The following is a 19,205-nucleotide window of genomic DNA, read 5'->3' as shown; positions in this document are numbered from 1 at the left end:
ACGTAAATAAAACATTTAAGCTTTCTGTTCAAGTTTTCATGGTATCAAAGCATTGCTTTGGAAATCATTCCAGCCTTCATTGCTTTTCAGCACTCTCTGGACCTTTCTGGCCTTTATCGCCATTCCCCGGCCATTGGTGCCCTCAAAGTCCTTCCCATTATTTTGCCTTAATTGCAATAGACTACTCCATCCACTCCTCTAATCATGTTTGAAATGTTCTAGATGACTCCAGCTATGACTTAGGAGGGGACCAACACAGTTGATACTCCAATGGGAGGCCTACCTACCGGTGATCTACCAGGGATGCACCAATCCTATTGATTGGATGGACGAAATTACCTGCAGTGGGCTCAGTTGGTAAAGACTTTCCTAAAGGGGAGAGGGAAGCTACGTCACTTGACAGATCCACGCCCCAAGGCATCAGATCTCAAGTTCCCAACTTGGGATATAGAGGACTCCATGATTATGTCATTGTTGTGGAATGCTATGCTGCCTGAGGTTAGTAAAAATTACATGTTTTTATCCACTACTAAGGACATATGGGAGACGGTTAGGCGTACGTACTCTAAAGCCCAAGATGCTTAAGTTATTTTTGAGGTTAAGATGAAATTGAGTAGCACTAAACAAGGGCCTTAACAATCACTAAGTACTATAACAAAATGAATGGGTATTGACTGCAACTTGATCACTACCAAGACACTAAAATGGTTTGTGGTAAAGATGTAGCCACTCTCAATTCTATTCTTGAAAGAGATAGAATTGTGGAGTTTTTGGCCGAACTCAACACTGAGTATGACTAGGTAAGAGTTCAAATTCTTGGAAGGGAAAAACTTCCATCTCTCAATGAGGTTTTTTTTAGTTGTTTGAAGTGAGGAGAATAAGAGAATAGCAATGTTGAGGGAAATCAATTCGGAAGGATCAACCATGTTAACTAATAAAGGAGAAGGGTCAAGGTTCAAATCACAAGAAGGAAGGACTGATGGGCAGTTTAAGTCACATGGGAAGGAAGGTTTGTGGTGCTCTTACTGTAAAAAGTCGAAGCATACTCGAGAAACCTACTTTAAGTTGCATGGGAAGGAGGTTGTGTTATAGAAACTAGGGGGATTTAGAAACATATCCTCGAAGAATCAAGCCTATTTTTCCAATAAGCAAGAAGAGATTGTGGAAAAGACAGACTCGGTGACTAAATCGGAGCTGAACCAACTAAATGCTGATGAAATCAGCAAACTCAAGATGTTCCTGAAAACCATTCAGGATGGATCATACTCCATTACCTAACAAGGTAAGTAGCCATGTAATAGCTTTAATTCAAATTCTTTAACAACCTCAAAAACCAATAGGGGTGATATATGGATTCTAGACTAGGGAGTTACTTACCACATGCCCCATAACCCCACTGTTTTCGACACCTATAAGCCTCTTGAGACAAAACAGATTATTATTGCTAATGAGACATCTATTCCTATCAAGGGTTAGGGAAGGGTTATTCTTGGCCCCAATCTTCCTATCAAACAGGTTTTACATGTTCCTAACTTGTCAACTAACTTGATTTCTATCCACCAACTCACTAAGGATCTCAATTGTTGCGTTATTTTTTCCCCTCACTCTTGTGAATTTTAGGAAATGGCCCCTAGAGGATGACTGGTGCTGCTGAAGAGAAGAATGGGTTGTATGTTCTAAAGAGGGAGATCTTATAGCCTAACAGCACTCAGCCTAAACAACCCTGCACATCTCATTCTCATTCTCATTCATCCCATGTTGACATCTGGCTTCATCATTACTGGCTAGGGCATCCACATTTTCATTTACTAAAAACTATATTTCCTGATTTATTTAAGCAAGTAGATCCTAGTACTTTACATTGTGATGTATGTGAAATTTCAAAACATCATCGAGTTTCCTATCCTGTTAGTAATAATAGGTCTTCTCACCCTTTTGCTCTAATCCATTCGGATGTTTGGGGGCCATCTAGGACTCTCAATTGTTCTGGGCCTAGATGGTTCATTTTTTTTTATAGATGATTGCACTACAATGACTTGGGTATTCCTTCTAAAGGACAAGGTTGCTGTCAGTCTGTTTTGCCTCACTTTTATTCAATGATATTTACTCAATTTGGCTCCCTTATTCAGAAATTTAGGACTGATAATGCAAGGGATTATTTCAATTAGCACTTGCACCATTTTTTTCCAGCAAAAGGGACTTATCCATGAGTCTTTCTGCATTAACACTCCACAACAAAATGGAGTGGCTGAGAGGAAGATGAGACACCTCCTAAATGTCACTAAAACTCTCCTTCATCATCATAATGTTCCTAAAAATTTCTGGGGAGAGGCAGTCCTCACTACTACCTACCTAATTAATTGGGTGCCATCTAAAATCCTTGGTCATCACAGTCCTTTCCAGTGTCTTTCTTCTTATTTTCCTTACATCAGCTTGCATAACCCCCTTCCTCTTAGAGTTTTTGGCTACGTAGCCTTTGTTCACATCCCTCAGCAAGCTCGAGACAAGTTGGACCCTAGGGCTCTTAGATGTCTCTTCCTCGATTATTCTCCTACCCAAAAAGGCTACAAATGCTATCAACCTTATACTAGGAAATTTTTTGTTTCGAAAGATGTAACCTTTGTTGAATCTCAACCTTCTTTAGTCCTACTAACCTTGGTCTCTAAGGGGAGAATCAATTGATTGGTGACCAAGGTTCAACTCTCCCTAGTTTGGACTTAATCCCTCTTAAGACACTAGAACCAATAGGTAATCACTCTACCCCTAATCATGTTCCATCTACTGCTTCAGACCTCTCTTCTGATAGTGATCATCACTTAGTTGTTCCAAGTGATTACCAAAGCCCTGATCAAGAAGGCCAAACAAAGACCTTAAGATGATTTTTAATGATGAGGAACCCTTCTCGGCGGCCATATTATTATCAAACAATAGGATTTCAGAGGTGGCTCGAAGATTGGTTGTAGCAAAGGAGTTTGCATGTTGGACAAGAGCTAGAATGAACAGGAACAACGATGGTGGATGACACCAGAGATGAGCAATGGACTGGGGAACATTCTATGACCGACTAGTTTCTTTATCTTTGTCGGGGACGGAAGGGATGCTGGTGATTAAGGCTGGAGAAGACAAAGGAACAATAACCCTAAACCCACTCTAATACCATGAAGAAAGAGATGATTTCTTTTCTTAGCAATAGCTGTACATCGAAGATACATATATATACAAGTAAGGAATCTCATCTAATCCCTACAAATCATCAATCAACCAAAAAGGAAACAAGGAAAATAGAGAAGATTGCCTAACTGTACATTCCCTAACTAAACATTGCCTAAATAGAGAAGATTTGTGTTATTAATGTGATAGAAACTCACTCTTTTGGATTGAATTCAATACTACAACAGTAGAAAAATCAGTGTTTTCAAGGTGGAGAATTTTCTTGCCTCCTTTCTATTTTCCCCTTGCCTCATATACCTTATCTTCATTTTGTTGCAGCCACATGAATGAATATTCTTCCCTTAACCAACTTTGGACTCTTCTGCCCCTTAGTCAATTTCCTTGGCTACCCTTGATTTCCCCCCCTTCTTTTACGCCTCTGATAGGTATGACGAGGGTCCTAACATTACCCTTGCCCAAGAGACACCTTGTCCTCAAGGTGGAATTCAGGGAACTGTTGTTGTATCTGATGGTAGGGCTCCCAAGTTTCCTTTAGGGGTGGCATCCCCTTCCATTGGATTAGAACATCAAGGTTTCTCAAATTCTTCCTTGTGCCCAGCCTTACTCCCAACAAGAATTCCAGTTCCACCTTCATCTCCAGCTCGACTGCAAGTTGGTCTGGAATTTCTGTCATCTCTTGCATTGCTCCTTCTGCCTTGCGAAACTGGGAGACATGGAAGACAGGGTGGATCGTGCAGGAAGGTGGTAGGGACAGCCTGTATGCCACCTTCCCGATCTCCTTCTCCACAACAAAGGGCCCATAAAATTTCGGTGACGGTTTTTCGTTCACCCTAGCAACCAACGTCTTATGTCGGCAGGGGTGGATTTTCACATAAACCAATTCACCGACCTCAAAGTGCACGTCTCGTCGCGTTTTATCTGCTAAATCCTTCATTCTTGTTTACGCTCGTCGCAATTGGGCCTACAGCTCCTCCAAAACTGCATCCCGCTCCAACAACTGTTGCTTGATTGCTGAAACCGGTGTGGTCCCTTTCTCATAATTTAGCAACGGGGGAGGTTCACGCCCATAGACTATCTGAAACAGAGTTAGTTTCGAGGAGACATGATAAGAGGTATTTTACCAATATTCTGCCCAAGGAAGCCAACTGCACCACGCCTTGGCTTTGGAGGAGGAAAAACATTGGAGGTACGTCTCCGAAGTGCCATTTAGGACCTCAATTTGACCATCGGACTGAGGGTGGTATAAGGTGTTTTTGTTCAACTGAGTGTCTTGCAACCTGAATAGTTCTTAAAAATGGTTGATAAATATTTTATCTCTATTAGAAACGATCGAGTTTGGAACTCCATGAAACTGGACAATCTCTTTCACAAAGACCCCTACTATGTTGGCTGCTATAAATGGGTGCCTTAGAGCAATAAAATGTCCATATTTACTGAGTCGATCCACCACCACCAAGATAGAATCCCTCCCCACTGATTTAGGCAACCCTTCAATGAAATCCGTGGATACATCTGTCACGACTATGCTATTTTAATTTATTTTTTTTTGCTTTGCTTTGCTGCTTATTGTTAGCATCGTTATTTCCTGTTACATTGTGAACTCCTTATTTTAGCTTTTGTATTTCAATTTCCAACTGTCAGTCGATTAGAATCAAAGGGCCACGTGTGAGGCTTTAGGAAAAGGACAAAAGAATCTATTTAGGAAAAGGACAAAGGAATATGTTGTAACCGCTGGAAGGGGCGTGATCTGCTGCATCCGCACCCACCCATACAAGCGAGTATATTAACTCTTCCAACTTTGTGGGAGAGGTATGAAATGAATAGAACTTTTCCCAATTACACTCCCTCTACATTCTCTTTGTTCTTGCGTTCTTCTTTCTTTCTCTCTCCCTCTGCTCTTACTCTGTTCTTCCCTTGAATCTCACTGATTCAAGGTAGTTCTCATTGTCACACTGTGACAACATCTTCCCAGATTTGATGAGGGACTGGAAGTGGCTGCAACAACCCTCCCGATGACAGCACCACATACTTATTTTGCTAGCACACAGGGCTAACATATCATTGAATGTCCTGCTTCATCCCCGTTCAATACACATTAGCTGATATCCTCTTATAAGTCTTGAGAAACTCGGAGTGGCCCCCAATTTGTCCATCATGTCCTTCCTTTAACATCAGAGGAACGAGAGTGGAGCCCCTAGGGAGATACAATTTCCCTTTATACAACAACTGCCCATCCACCCATGCAAGCTTGAGTCTGTTCATAGGATATTTCAGCACTTCCCTAATAATTTCCTAAAGTGTGTCATCTTCATCAACCTCCTTTTTGAGCTGGTCTAGCTGCAATACTCGGGGAATGATGAGGGTCATAAGCATGACAGGTGAATGGAGGCCGTACAGGGCATCTGCAGCTCGATTCTCCATCCCCGAGCGATATTAGATCTCAAAGTCGTAGCCCATCAGTTTCACAACCCACTTTTGGCACTCCAAATTGACTACCCGCTGTTCCATCAAGAATTATGGCTTTGTTGATCGGTTCTTATAACAAACCTTCGTCCCAATAAATAATGCCTCCACTTCTTCACAGTGAAAACTGTCGCCATCAACTCCCGCTCATACACCAACTTGTTTCGACCATTAGGATTTAGGGTGTGACTAAAGAAAGCAATAGGCCGCTGCCTCTGCATCAGGACTGCCCCCAATCCATGCCCCGACGCATCTGTCTCCACGATGAATTCTTTCGAAAAGTCTAGTAAAGCCCACACCAGCAGTTCTGTCATCGCCCTTTTAAGAGATTGGAAAGCCTGCTCCGTTTCCTCATCCCAAGAGAAATTATCCTTCTAGAGGCGATATGTCAATGGTCATGCAAGCTTGCCGTAATTCCTACGAACCTCCGATAATACCCCGTAAGGCCTAAAGATCCTCGAATTTCTCTAGTGACTTGGGGCTGGGCCATTCCAACACCGCTTGAACTTTAGCATTATCGGCAGCCATACCTTCTTGGGAGATGACGTGCCCTAAATACCCAATCTCCCGCTACCCGAACATACATTTCTTAGCATTAGCGTACAGCTGGTGAGCAGTTAGGACCCCTAATACACACCTTAAATGTTCCTTGTGTTCACTCATATTCTTATTGTAGACCAGAATGTCATCAAAAAATACCAAAACGAACCGTCTCGAGTGCTCCTTAAAAATCTCATTCATCAGGATTGAAAAGTGGCGGGTGCATTTGTTAAGCCAAACAGCATGACTAAGAATTCATAATGACCCTCATGGGTGTGAAAAACAATCTTTGGAATGTCATCAGGTGTGATTTGTATCTGATGATATCCCGATTTCAAGTCCAGCTTAGAAAAAACAACAGTCCCATGTAGTTCAACCAATAACTCTTCAATGACAGGAATGGAAAATTTATCAGGAATTGTTACCTTGTTTAAAGCCCTATAGTCCACACAAAATCTCTAGCCACCATCCTTTTTCTTGACCAGCAACACAGGGTTGGAAAATGGGCTGATACTCGGCCTGATAAGACTTGCCGCCAACATTTCTCAAACCAGCTTCTCAATCTCATTTTTCTAGAGATGGGGGTAATGGTAAGGCTGTATGCTTATCGGAGGGACTCCGGATTGCAATGTAATCATGTGATCCCTCTTCCAGCGCGGGGGCAGCCCACAAGGCTCCTCAAACACCTCCTTAAAATCTGCCAATAGCTCCTGCAAATCCCTAGGAACCACTTCCTCCGCCTTTTTGTCCTCAGCTATCAAACTCCCCAACTCCAACAACACTCCTTCGTTTTCTCGAAACGCCTTCATCATCGACTTCAAGGTGACCAATGCTTTGCTGAGGCTGGGGTCCCCATGCAGTGTTACCATCATACCGCCCAATCTAAACTTCATAACTAATGAGCCCCAATCTACTTGGGTCTCCCCAAGCGTGGCTAATCACTTCATTCCGAGAATTACATCTGAGCTTCCCAGCTCTAATGGTAGGAAATCCTCAACTACCTCAACATTTTGCAGTATTAGAGTAACCCCCTTACACACTCCAGCCCCTTGAAAAGCCATGCCTGACCCCATGATCACTCCATAACCTCTTGTTTGACTCTGAAACAACCCCAGCTTCCGTGCCAGTTTAGCAACTATGAAGTTGTGGGAAGCCCCACTTTCGATTAGGACCACTACTTCTTGGCTATCAATTTCTCCCTTGATGTTCATGGTTTGTGGAGGTGTTAACCCCACTACAGAATTTAGGGATAGCTCTACCACTTCCCCCATTTTGACTGTGTCTTCTGTTTCCTGTGAATTCTCCCCTATTTCAGCATCCATTGTTTCTTCTTCTCCCTCTTCCCTTTCCTTCTCATAGATTACCATCACCTGCAGCTCTCTGTTCTTGCACTTGTGCCCCACTGAGTACTTCTCATCGCAACGAAAACACAGACCTTTCACTCTCACTCAGCCATTTAAAAGGAGGGTTGCTCCGCTTACCAACGGCTGGTGGCCGATAGGAGAAGGCAAGGCTAGGTGTCACTGACTTCGGCGGTGCTAGCTGAGGGGCCCGAATCACCATTGGTTGAGGGTTTGTTGTTGGGGTGGAAGGGGTCGGTTCCTGAGTTGGGCCTGATCCAAAATATCCTCCATGGACCACCTGATTCCTCTCCTTAATCCATTAGGCCAACTCCAGCATCTGTTCTAGTTCGGTTGGCCGCAATATCCTCATCTTCGCCCGGATATTCGGCCTCATGCTATTTATAAAATAACCCTCTAGAAACTCTTTTGGCCACCCTTCAAGTGACGAGGCTAGAGTCTCAAAATAGAGGCGATAGTCCTTGATAGACCCCGACTGCCTAAGCGCAAGGAACTTGTCCTCTGCGGTGCCTTCTTGAGTCAATTGGAATCGACTTACTAGGATCGCCTTGAGATCCTCCCAACTCCTCAATCGACGTCATCGTTTCTCCCATTAAAACCAGGCAAGAGCAACCCCTTCAAAACAGAGCGCCACCAAATCCAGTTTCTATGCGTCGGTTAATCGATTCGCTGCGAAGTAACGCTTTGCCCTAAAGACCCAACCATTAGGGTCGTCTCCCTCAAATATATGCATCTCCAAGCGTCGACCTCTCGTCTCCAATATTCTGAAGCCCTCGGTCACATCGCCTTCGTCTCTCTCCCTTTCTCCCACCCCCGGCGTCTCGTCCACTGTAAAAGAGGAACCCATAGGTACGTTCTCACCTCGTTTCCCCTTCCTATCCTTCTCATGTGCCTCCCACTTCTCTATTAGTAAGTTAAATTGGTCCAACATCATCGTCATGTTCTTCTTTATGTTATGCACCTTCTAGAACTCATTCCTCATAAAATCCAACCCGACTTGCGATCCCTCCATTCACCCTTCTATCTGTCGTTGATAAGTCTCCAACCTTCCTTCCAGCTCCCCCACTCTCTCAGAAACGGATATCCCCATGGATCAATGCTCTAATACCAGAGTGATAGAAACTCACTCTTTTGGATTGAATTCAATACTAGAACAACAGAAAAATCAGTGTTTACAAGGATTACAACAATTGCTAGGATGAGTATAAGCTAATAACAACCAATCGGCCTATTCGAGAGGGCCTTCTCTCTCCCCACGACAGTTGTCCAGAATTTTCCTGCCTCCTCTCTCCTTTCCCCTCGCCTTATATACCTTCTCTTCATTCTGTTGCAGCCACATGAATGAATATTCTTCCTAAACAGAATGAACACCTAAGCTTAAACACTTAGGTTGAATCGAACTTAGGAAAAATATTCCTCGTTAGAATGCATTAGACCATAGGCAAATCTCTTATACAGGAGGTATCCTACGTATGTTAGAATTCTACTTAGCTACAACACTGTAAATATTTTCAGATTCTAAGATATATACACCATTATCTCTATTATTTAGGAACTTATCTTTTATCTCCTATAATTTCTCCAGTTTATCTAGAAACTTTATCCGCAATATCTTGGCTTCATTATCCGTATCATCTTGGCTTCATCTCTATCTCTAGTTGCATGCCTTGTTGATGTCCTCATCTTCTCACACGGATTCTCATTACCCCCCCTCAAGCTGGTGAATATATATTTTTCATTCCCAGCTTGCCAATTAAAGCTTCAAATCATGGTCTTGACATAGCTTTTGTAAGAACATCTGCTTCTTAAGTTTTAGTAGGAACATAAGTTAGCTGGAATCCTCCTTCCTCAATTTCGCTTTGTATGAAGTTTCTATCAATTCTCACATGCTTCATTCTATCATGTTGTATAGGATTATTGACAATGTTGATGGCCGACTTGCTGTCACTATATAGCTTTGTTGGCAATGTTAGAGGCATTTTCATATCTTCCATCATCCTTGTCAACCAAATTAATTCACAAATACCTTGAGCTATCGCCCTGAATTCTGCTTCAGCATTGCTTCTTGCAACTACGGTTTGTTTCTTACTCCTCTAAGTGACAAGATTTCCCCATAGTTTAGTGCAGAAACCCGAAGTGGACCTGCTATCAGTAACTGATCCGGCCCAATCAGCGTTAGCAAATCCTTCTGCTCCTCTATTCTCTCCCTTCTTGAATAACAAACCTTTTCCGGGTGTCCCCTTTAAGTATCTCAAAATATGGTGTACATCATCCAAGTGTTATTGAGTAGGTGAGTGCATAAATTGGCTCACAATGCTCACTGCATATGCTATGTCCGGACGTGTGAGTGAGAGATAGATCATTCTGCCAACAAGTCTTTGATACCTTTCTTTATCAACAGGTGGATCATTATCTTTTAAGAGATATTTCCAATTTCTTTCCAAGGGGGTGTGCCTTGGTTTACAACCTATCATACCTGTATTTTTTAGGAGGTCTAGAGTGTATTTTCTTTGAGAGATTAGTATGCCCTGCTTGCTTCTTGCCACTTCCATTCCCAAGAAGTATTTCATTTCTCCAAGGTCTTTAACCTCAAATTCTTCTTTCAATCTCTGTTTCAAAGTGTCAATTTCTAAAGTATCATCACCGGTTATAATTATGTCGTCCACGTATACAATTAGGATACACCTTTTTCCGCTTGTTGTACACTTGGTGAAAAGTGTATGATCTGCTTCTCCTTGTGTATAGCCAAATTTAGTGATTGTTGTGCTGAATTTTTTGAACCATGCTCGTGGTGACTGCTTTAGCCCATAGTGATCTTTGTAGTTTGCACACTTTGCCAGTTTTCCCTTCTTCTTCAAACCCAGGTGGGATTCTCATGTATACTTCTTTTTCTAATTCCCCATTTAGGAAGGCGTTTTTAATATCTAGCTGAAACAATTTCCAATCCAAATTTACAGCAAGAGATAATAGAACCCGTATGGAATTTAATTTTGCTACAGGAGCAAATGTCTCCTCATAGTCTATTCCATAGGTTTGAGAATATCCTTGGGCTACTAACCTTGCTTTGTATCTATCAACACAGCCATCAGATCTATACTTGACAGTAAATACCCATTTGCAGCCGATAATCTTTTTGTCTTTGGGAATTTCAACAACATCCCATGTGTGGTTTCCAATCAGTTCTTTAATTTCCTCCATCACTACTTCCTTCCACTTAGGATTTCTTAGAGCTTCTTGGATATTCCGGAGTACTGTTATTGTATCAACCGTGGTTGTGAAAGCCTGAAATTGTGTAGACAGCTTGGAATATGTTAGATAATTAGAAATAGGATGCTTAACACATGATCTCACCCCCTTTCGGATAGCAATGGGAATGTCCAGATCACTCCCGTGGCCAGCATCATGCTCTCTGGTTGGTTCGGCAGTTTTAGCAGGGTTCTCATCTCTTGTTGGACCTCCCCCTGGTTCTAACAATTGGCTGGGATGAGGATCAGGACACTTGAACCGTCTTTAATATACTTTGACAGCCTTCTCTCCCCCTAAATTAGTCATTAATGGCTCAGGTTGTTGGGGAACCAGCGAATTGGATGAGTCAAGTTTGGCTGATTCCATGAGGATTGGTTGAGAGGGATTGCTTGTATCCTTGAGAGGTAGATCAGTGTTTTGAAAGGAAGGTGGAAGAGGGATAGATACCATAGGATCCCAGTGAGTTTCAATCTGCTGTAACTTACTGTTGGAGTAATAATACTCATTTTCCATAAATGTCACATCACAAGAGACAAAGAACTTTTGTAATGAGGGGCAGTAACATTTATATCCTTTTTGTGTAGGAGAATAGCCAATGAATATGCTCTTAAAAGATCTTGGCTCGAGTTTGTGATGGTTAGACCCGGTTTGGTGAACATATACAACACAACCAAAGACTCTAGGAGAGAGTGAGTTAAGGATGCGTGTATGAAGATAATAATGCAAGAGATGTTTCAATGGGATTTGGTAATCTATCACTTTGGATGGCAGCCTATTGATCAAATAAGAGGCTGTTAAAATCGCCTCACCCCAATACCTATGAGGAGTAGAACTAGCAATCATTAGGGATCTAGCCACTTCAAGTAAATGACGGTTTTCTCTCCATTATCCCATTTTGCTGAGGAGTATAGGGGCATGTGCTTTGATGAAAGATCCCATGATTTGTTAGGTATTGGGTGAGGGATTGAGAGAAGTATTCACGACCATTGTCAGTCCTAAAGATGCAAATAGAGGACTGAAAAACATTTTGAACCAATTTATGAAAGGCTTGAAAGATAGCATTTACTTCGGATTTGTCTTCATGAGATATACCCAACATACTCTAGTATGGTCATCGATAAAGGTGACAAACCATCTAGCACCAATTAAGTTTGGAATTCTTGCTAGCAAGGTTGTTAAAATCGGGATTTTAAGTGGGATTGACAAAGGGTCCATAAAATCGTATCGTAAAATCGAATCGTAAAATCGTAAGATTTTAGAGATAATTAAAAATACCCTTTAATTTTTGTAAATATATGTTTATAATAACACAATTTTGTAGAAAATGAATTAATATCATTTAATAACCTAATTATTCCTTATTATAATTCAAAAGATGATATTTCCAAAATATAGCTCAAAAACTAGCAGGTTGGTATAGGCAATTTAAAGGCAAAATATAGGTAATTTAGAGATAAAATATAGCTTAAAATTCTTTAGAGGATACTTCCAACGTCTTCCATTAGATTTAGATTGCAATTTTTTCTTGATTTAACATTGATTAAATAAAGTAATATCCCGATTTGGAGTTGGGTGGTCCATTAATTAATTACTTGTTTGTCTTGATTTACTTATGCAATCAATGTTAAATCAAGTAAAAATTATAATTTAAATCAAGTAAATTGGAACTTATGCAATTAATGTTAGATGTTATGTGACATTGGAACTTATGCAATCAATGTTAAATCAAGTTCCAATTTAGAGGCAAAATATAACAATTCATTGCATAAGTTCCAATGTCAGATGCTATGTGACATTGAGACATTGGAAGCATTCTCTAAATTACAACTTAAATCAATGGAGGTCTTTGAATCGTAAAATCGTTTGGGGATCTCTGAAACGTAAAATCGTACATGTAAAATCGAGATTTTATAGGATTTTATCCCAAATTGGATTTTACATGGGATTTGAATCGTTTGGGGGTCTTCGAATCGTAAAATCGTACGCATAAAATCGGGATTTTAACAATGCTTGCTGGTCCCCAAATATCGCTATGAATCAAGTACAAAGGCTTAGAAGGAGAGTAAGAATGAGACTGATATGTGCTATGTGTTTGTTTTGCAAGAATGCAACTTTCACATTGAAGAACTACTCCCTCTTTATTGAAAAATAAATCTGGATACAAGCGTTTCAAGTAAGAAAAACTAGGATGGCCAAGCCTATTGTGCCATAACAAAATATTTGAATTAGAATGAACAGTAAACAAGAGTCTAGGAATAAACTGATTAGGAATGAACTGATTTGAGGGAGATGGGTTGTCTAATATCCAATAAAGCCTGTTCTTTTCCTCAGCACTGCCAATCATCTTTCTCGAGGTTCGGTCCTAAAAAATACAAAGAGATGGAAGAAAAATCACATCATAGTCCATATCTCTTGTTAACTTGCTAACAGATAACAAATTGCACGTCAAATTTGGCACATATAGTACTATTTTAAGTTGCAGTCCAGCCACACATACACTCCCATGTCCCTTAATAATAGACATACTCCCATCTGCCATCAACACTGTTAGCTTCTTATTTTGAGGCTAAAATTTCTCAAAAAATAGGGTTGATCTGGTCATGTGATCGGATGCCCCAGTATCAACAATCCACCATTTTTCATTCATTCTCCGAGTAGTTAGAGAGTACTTTAAGTTACCTCTTTGGGCCAATGATGCAGATGTATTGGCTGCTGGTGTGTCAAGATCCTTTGTCAATTGAGTGTTGTTCAGTAACTGTTGTAAAATCTGCATCTGGTCACTAGTGAGAGTCATACTTACACCTTTCTCGGGTATAGGAGGAGTTGTAACTGAAGTTGTATAAGCTCTCTCTTTTTCTTTTCTATTCTTGGGTTTCCAATTAGCTGGCTTTCCATGCAATTTCCAGCAGGTCTCCTTGGTGTGATATGGCTTGTTGCAATATTCGCACCATGGTTTATCCCTAGGAAATTCCTCCCTCTTGGTTGTGACAAGTGCCGACCCTGCACTTGGATCTCCTGCTGATACCATAACTCATTTTCTGCTTTCCTCCCTCCTTACCTCGACAAATACCTCTCGGAGGGAAGGAAGAGGCTTTGCACTAAGTAGGTGGCCTCTTACTTCATCTAGATCGGAATTTAGACCCTGGAGGAAGTCGAAAATCCTTTCTTTCTCTAGCATCTTGCCAAACTTCATACTGTCAGTTGTGCACTCCCAGCTTAGATCATAAAAGAGATCAATCTCCTGCCAAAGCTCTAGCAAAGTATTGTAATATTCAGTTACACTCACATTACCTTGCCTAGTGGTTCTAATGGCTGATCTTATCTCAAAACATTGGGTAGTATTTTCGAGATCAGAGTATGTTTCTTGGACGGCATCCTACGCCTCCTTAGCTGTCTTGTAGAAGAGGTATGTGCGACCAATTTTCGGCTCCATTGAGTTGATGAGCCATGCCATTATAATCGCGTTCTCGGCCTCCCATCTTTGGTAATCAGTAGAAGTTTCTGGTGGTGCAACAATCTCCCCAGATAAGTAGCCATACTTGCCTTTTCCTTTGATCACTAATGTGACCAATTGACACCACTCTCGGAAATTAAGGCCATTCAATCGGTGTTGAGTGATCTGCAAGCTTTGGCTTTTGAATGACAGGTGCAGTCCTTGATTCACCATCGGTTGAGGGTTAGGATCTAGGGATGATTCTGTAGATGCCGTAGATGTTGGAGTAGCCATGGCTGCTGCAGGGATACGGCTGGATAACTCAGACTCGGATCAACCGAGCTTTGATACCATGAACAGAATGAACACCTAAGCTTAAACACTTAGGTTGAATCGAACTTAGGAAAAATATTCCTCGTTAGAAGCATTAGACCATAGGCAAATCTCTTGTGCAGGAGGTATCCTACTTATGTTAGAATTCTACTTAGCTACAACACTATAAATATTTTCAGATTCTAAGATATATACACTATTGTCTCTATTATTTAGGAACTTATCTTTTATCTCCTATAATTTCTCCAATTTATCTAGAAACTTTATCCGCAATATCTTGGCTTCATTATCCGCATCGTCTCGGCTTCATCTCTATCTCTAGTTGCATGCCTTGTTGATGTCCTCATCTTCTCACACGGATTCTCAACACTTCCCCTAACCAACTTTGGACTCTTCTGCTCCTTGGTCAATTTTCTTGGCTACCCTTGATTTTCCCCCCCTGCTTCCCCCCTCCTTTTACGCCTTTGATAGGTATGAATAACGGGGGTCCTAACATAATGCTGAATATCCGTAAATCTACATAATGCAACACAATATCTGCAGGTCTGGATACAAGAATCAACCCAGCAATGAATAAAGGAGGGTTGCATTAGGTAGACAACAAGTGTAAAAACCAATAGAGATCTTTTAACATGGATCCTAGACACAATTGTATTAAGCCTTGTGGTGTTGCATGAAGATTTAAGCTACTGGGTTGAGTTTCCTATTTACGCTGATTCTTCTTTTGCAGGTTGATCGCCTCATAGGAAAAGACCATCTATTTAAACGAAGTATCATATTGGTGAAGGCGTGGTGCTATTATGAAAGTCGTATCCTTGGTGCCCATCATGGGTTAATTTCTACATATGCTTTGGAGACCCTGGTTCTATACATCTTCCATCTCTTCCATTCGACACTGAATGGTCCTTTAGCTGTGAGTTCTAATGGGGATCACTATCAGTATTCGTTATTATATATTGTATAAATTAACTTTATCACTGTGCTGCTGAATTCAGGTACTATATAGATTTTTGGACTACTTTAGCAAATTTGATTGGGATAACTACTGCGTTAGTTTGACTGGTCCAGTCCATATATCCTCATTGCCAAAGATTGTGGGTGAGCAATATTTTACTAAAGGTAATGCCAGCTTGTATGGGTACTAATTTGATTGAGGTTTGTTTCTGTTAACTTCTTTTTGGCAGCTGAGAAGCCAGAAAATGGTGGGAGTGACCTATTACTTGGTAACGATTTTCTGACCTATTGTACGGGCATGTTCTCAGTTCCTTCAAGGAGACTAGATACAAATTCACGAACATTTCCCCAGAAGCACTTAAACATAATTGATCCACTAAAAGAAAATAACAACCTCGGCCGCAGTGTCAGCAAAGGTAGAAATGCCTTTTCTTTTTTTCTCAATGCCATTGTAAATAAACCTATTTCTCAATTTATTTTTATTATGAATCAGTGCTGGTACATTTCATATATAATTTAGAATATTGCAGAGCACAATTTTGTTGCATACGGGATGCCATTGTTTGACGGGCAATCCCTTCAACAAAAATATTGGTTGGTTTTCTCACTGAGAATGTAAAACATGTTTATCTAGTTAAACATGACAGTCATAAGAATGTAAACTTCCATTTACTTAAATTTTAAGGATTTATGGAAATTTGTTGACCCCTCATTCACGTTTTCTGAATATGACTATTTGGACCTTAAGATCAATCTAAATTGCCTGGTTGGCCAGTTCCTGGAACACCTAAATGTGGAATTTAGCAAACTACCTCTTCATTTATGTATGTTATTTCTTTATTATATCCTAAATAGTAACCTGTCTGTTATGTGCAGGAAACTTCTGTCGAATACGGAGTGCTTTCACATTTGGGGCCCGGAAGCTTGGGCAAATCCTTGCACAACCCGAAGATCACATAGCTGGTGAACTCTGTAAATTTTTCTCAAACACTTTGCACAGGCATGGAAGCAGACAGAGGCCTGATGTTCAAGATCCAATCCCTAAGTCTGGGGACATTGGTTATATACCTGCATTTTCTTTTTCCAAAACTCGGTCAGGGCTAGAAGGAAAGTCAATTTCTGATTTAAAATCTGCTAATTCTGTTGGCATAAATGAAGAATATAGGTTAAATCCTGTTGGATCATACTACAATGGAGGTCATGACATTGAGTTACTGGGGATAGAGACGACTGTAGGTGTCGTAATCAATGGACATCAAAAAAGTTCTACTAAAGTGATTGATCCCACTTTGCTTCCAGAAAATGATGGCCCTGTCAACAGGACTCCTGTCATTGGACACTATTTTTCTTCAAATGCTGAAGAATTTGCAACATCCAGAATCAGAGGTCTTAAAGTTTCTAATGATACTTCTGATGCAGTTCATCGAAGTGATGAGGAAGGTATTTTCCAACTGGGTGTTGCCCAGCATACACCCCTTCTCTTTATTTTCCTGCCTGGGTGTGAGCTGACTGGAAGCCGAGATATGGAAACTGATATAAACCTGCTAGAATATTCTGGCTTACCTGTAGACAGTGGCTACTATGCTTCTGCAGGTGCCTAATGAAGAAATGGGCACTTTTGTTTCTTATGGAAATGAAAAAACTTGTCAGTTGGTAATCTTAGTGTCCTCACACTGTTGAATCTAAATGTATTGCTTCGGTCTCATATCAAGTTGCTTGCTCCCCTGCAGGTTCCAGTCCTGGCCACATGGAAAAACCATCTGGACGTGATCCTGAATGTCCTGAATATTGGAACTTGTCAGATCTCAGTGGGGATTTTGACAGTCAGTTTCAGAATTTGCAGTGCGGTTGGTGGTGGCACGAGCACTCTTCAAGTCCGCCTGCTTTTCCCTTGCCTCCTGTATTACCCTCCCAGTTTCAGGGGTCATGGGATGGGATCTGGCAATTCTACGACCTCAAGCGGAATGGATTTTCTAATGCTAATGGCTTTATCCTAAACCCATCTTTTTATCACACGAACACATTTCTAATACCTGGTACAATTGGTGCGGATCAGCCAAGACCACGAGGAACGGGAACGTACATCCCAAATGCGGTATACTAATTTTTCTTACATTGTTCAGGTGGTAATTCTTGTAACCTTTTCAGTGTTTTCATGTGTAAGGTTTTTTTGCAGAACCGACCTCCATACCTGAAGCCTTTTGGTGGGAGGGGAAGGAATCATGGGCCTGTGAGGTTCCCTCAGAACAATGGACATGTAGTGACACCTGTGCAGCCAAAATTTCAGGACAGAAGCAGCCACGAACATTCTCAAACACAGTTTTATGATTGTGGTCATGGAAATCATGCATCTTCAGATTTCAACAAGTCTGGCTCCCCTGGTGGAAAGTTGCACAGCCTTGTTAATAGTTCTGTTGAATGTGGATCAGTTGGGCATGTTCCTTTTGGAATGCCCTTGCCAGAAAGTACCAGGCAGCAGATGAAATCTTCCTGTTTACTCAGCAAAACTTCTATGCAGAACCTTAAATTGGCATTGCTTGAAACAAAACCTGTACTTGGTACGAACCACGATAGGTATGAGAATTTCATTCCTTCTGAAAACTATCTATGATCTATTGCTAACATGGTGGAAGCGTTAAGGATTATGTTTAAGCCCCCCTTCTGATTTTGGACATGTAGGGTTATTGCAAAATCATACCATCTGAAGGATGAAGATTTCCCACCTTTGTCTATTTGATTGTGGTGGGAAGGATGCTCTGCTGTAATTTCATCGTCATAGTAAGAACAGTACAGGATATACTACTGGACCGACCCTAGGCCGAGCTCTCTGCTGCTGTGGCTCGTAGCTTGTTCTCTGTTGCCTGGGTTTCAACGAATGGGGAGGCCATTTGTACATTCTGCCAATTGCTTTCCCATAAAAAATCTTCATTTTTGCTTGGTATATATAGGATTTTGGAAATGGTTTCTTATAGTTTAATTAGGTGTAGCCTCAGTGTTTGTCATTGGGAAGGTGTAATGCAATTTCAACTGGCATGTTCTTCTGTCACTTGAAGAATGATAGAACTTTGTGTCTGCTTTGTTGTATTCTCAAGGCAAGGTTTTTGTGCTCTCTTGTTCTTGTAGATTAGTGTCTTTAATAATGTTGTAATACGTTTTGGCCATCAGTTGTGTTTTACAGGTCTTGCTACTTACTTGAAGCTGGCTTCTAAATTTATTGTCTTTCGTACTGTTGTGCGACCTCTCTCCAAGATGATTATCTCGGAGAGACATCTCTCAGGAAGGACGTGTCGCCAAGAGAATCCCTTCGATTGGGGCTAGAAATGGTCACTCGGGAAGAAAGTCAAAAGGGATGTCTCAGAGAGATCCTTCGAAATAATCCTTTTGGAGAGACCAATTCCCGAGAGCACGTGTCCTTCCTTGATCTTCGACACGTGTCCCCACTTCAAGACCTCAAGATCCGAGTTGCTATAAATGCCATGCTACAATGTTGAAGAAGGATTTTTTTTTTTTTTTTCCAACACTGGTAAAGAGTGCTCTAGCTTTTCTTTTGGAAACACTTTCCATTTTCTTTCCACAACACTTTTCCTTTTGAATACTAACTTGAGTGTTAGTGGGTATTCGCGGGTGGTCCTTTGCCGTGAGCCTCTAACCTTTTGTTCCATCTTTGCAACCTGTTTTGGAAGCCCATTCTTCACCTCGAAAGG

The 19,205-nt window shown here is 41.1% G+C and overlaps 1 protein-coding gene across 1 annotated transcript in view; it reads left to right on the top strand.

Annotated features, from left to right (window-relative positions):
• Positions 1-18,698, top strand: part of LOC127788633 (uncharacterized) — a 67,488-nt gene extending 48,790 nt beyond the window's left edge. The window contains exons 4-10 of the mRNA XM_052317139.1: positions 15,278-15,460; positions 15,543-15,645; positions 15,732-15,917; positions 16,378-16,941; positions 17,232-17,596; positions 17,678-18,075; positions 18,181-18,698. Coding sequence (XP_052173099.1) covers positions 15,278-15,460; positions 15,543-15,645; positions 15,732-15,917; positions 16,378-16,941; positions 17,232-17,596; positions 17,678-18,075; positions 18,181-18,238 — 1,857 coding nt within the window. The 3' untranslated portion in view covers positions 18,239-18,698. The remainder of the gene's footprint in view (positions 1-15,277; positions 15,461-15,542; positions 15,646-15,731; positions 15,918-16,377; positions 16,942-17,231; positions 17,597-17,677; positions 18,076-18,180) is intronic.
• Positions 18,699-19,205: the final 507 nt, after the last annotated feature.

This window comes from Diospyros lotus, chromosome 13, assembly GCF_014633365.1.
Source record: "Diospyros lotus cultivar Yz01 chromosome 13, ASM1463336v1, whole genome shotgun sequence".
Lineage (NCBI taxonomy): Eukaryota > Viridiplantae > Streptophyta > Magnoliopsida > Ericales > Ebenaceae > Diospyros > Diospyros lotus.
This window is presented reverse-complemented; position numbering and strand designations above follow the sequence as displayed.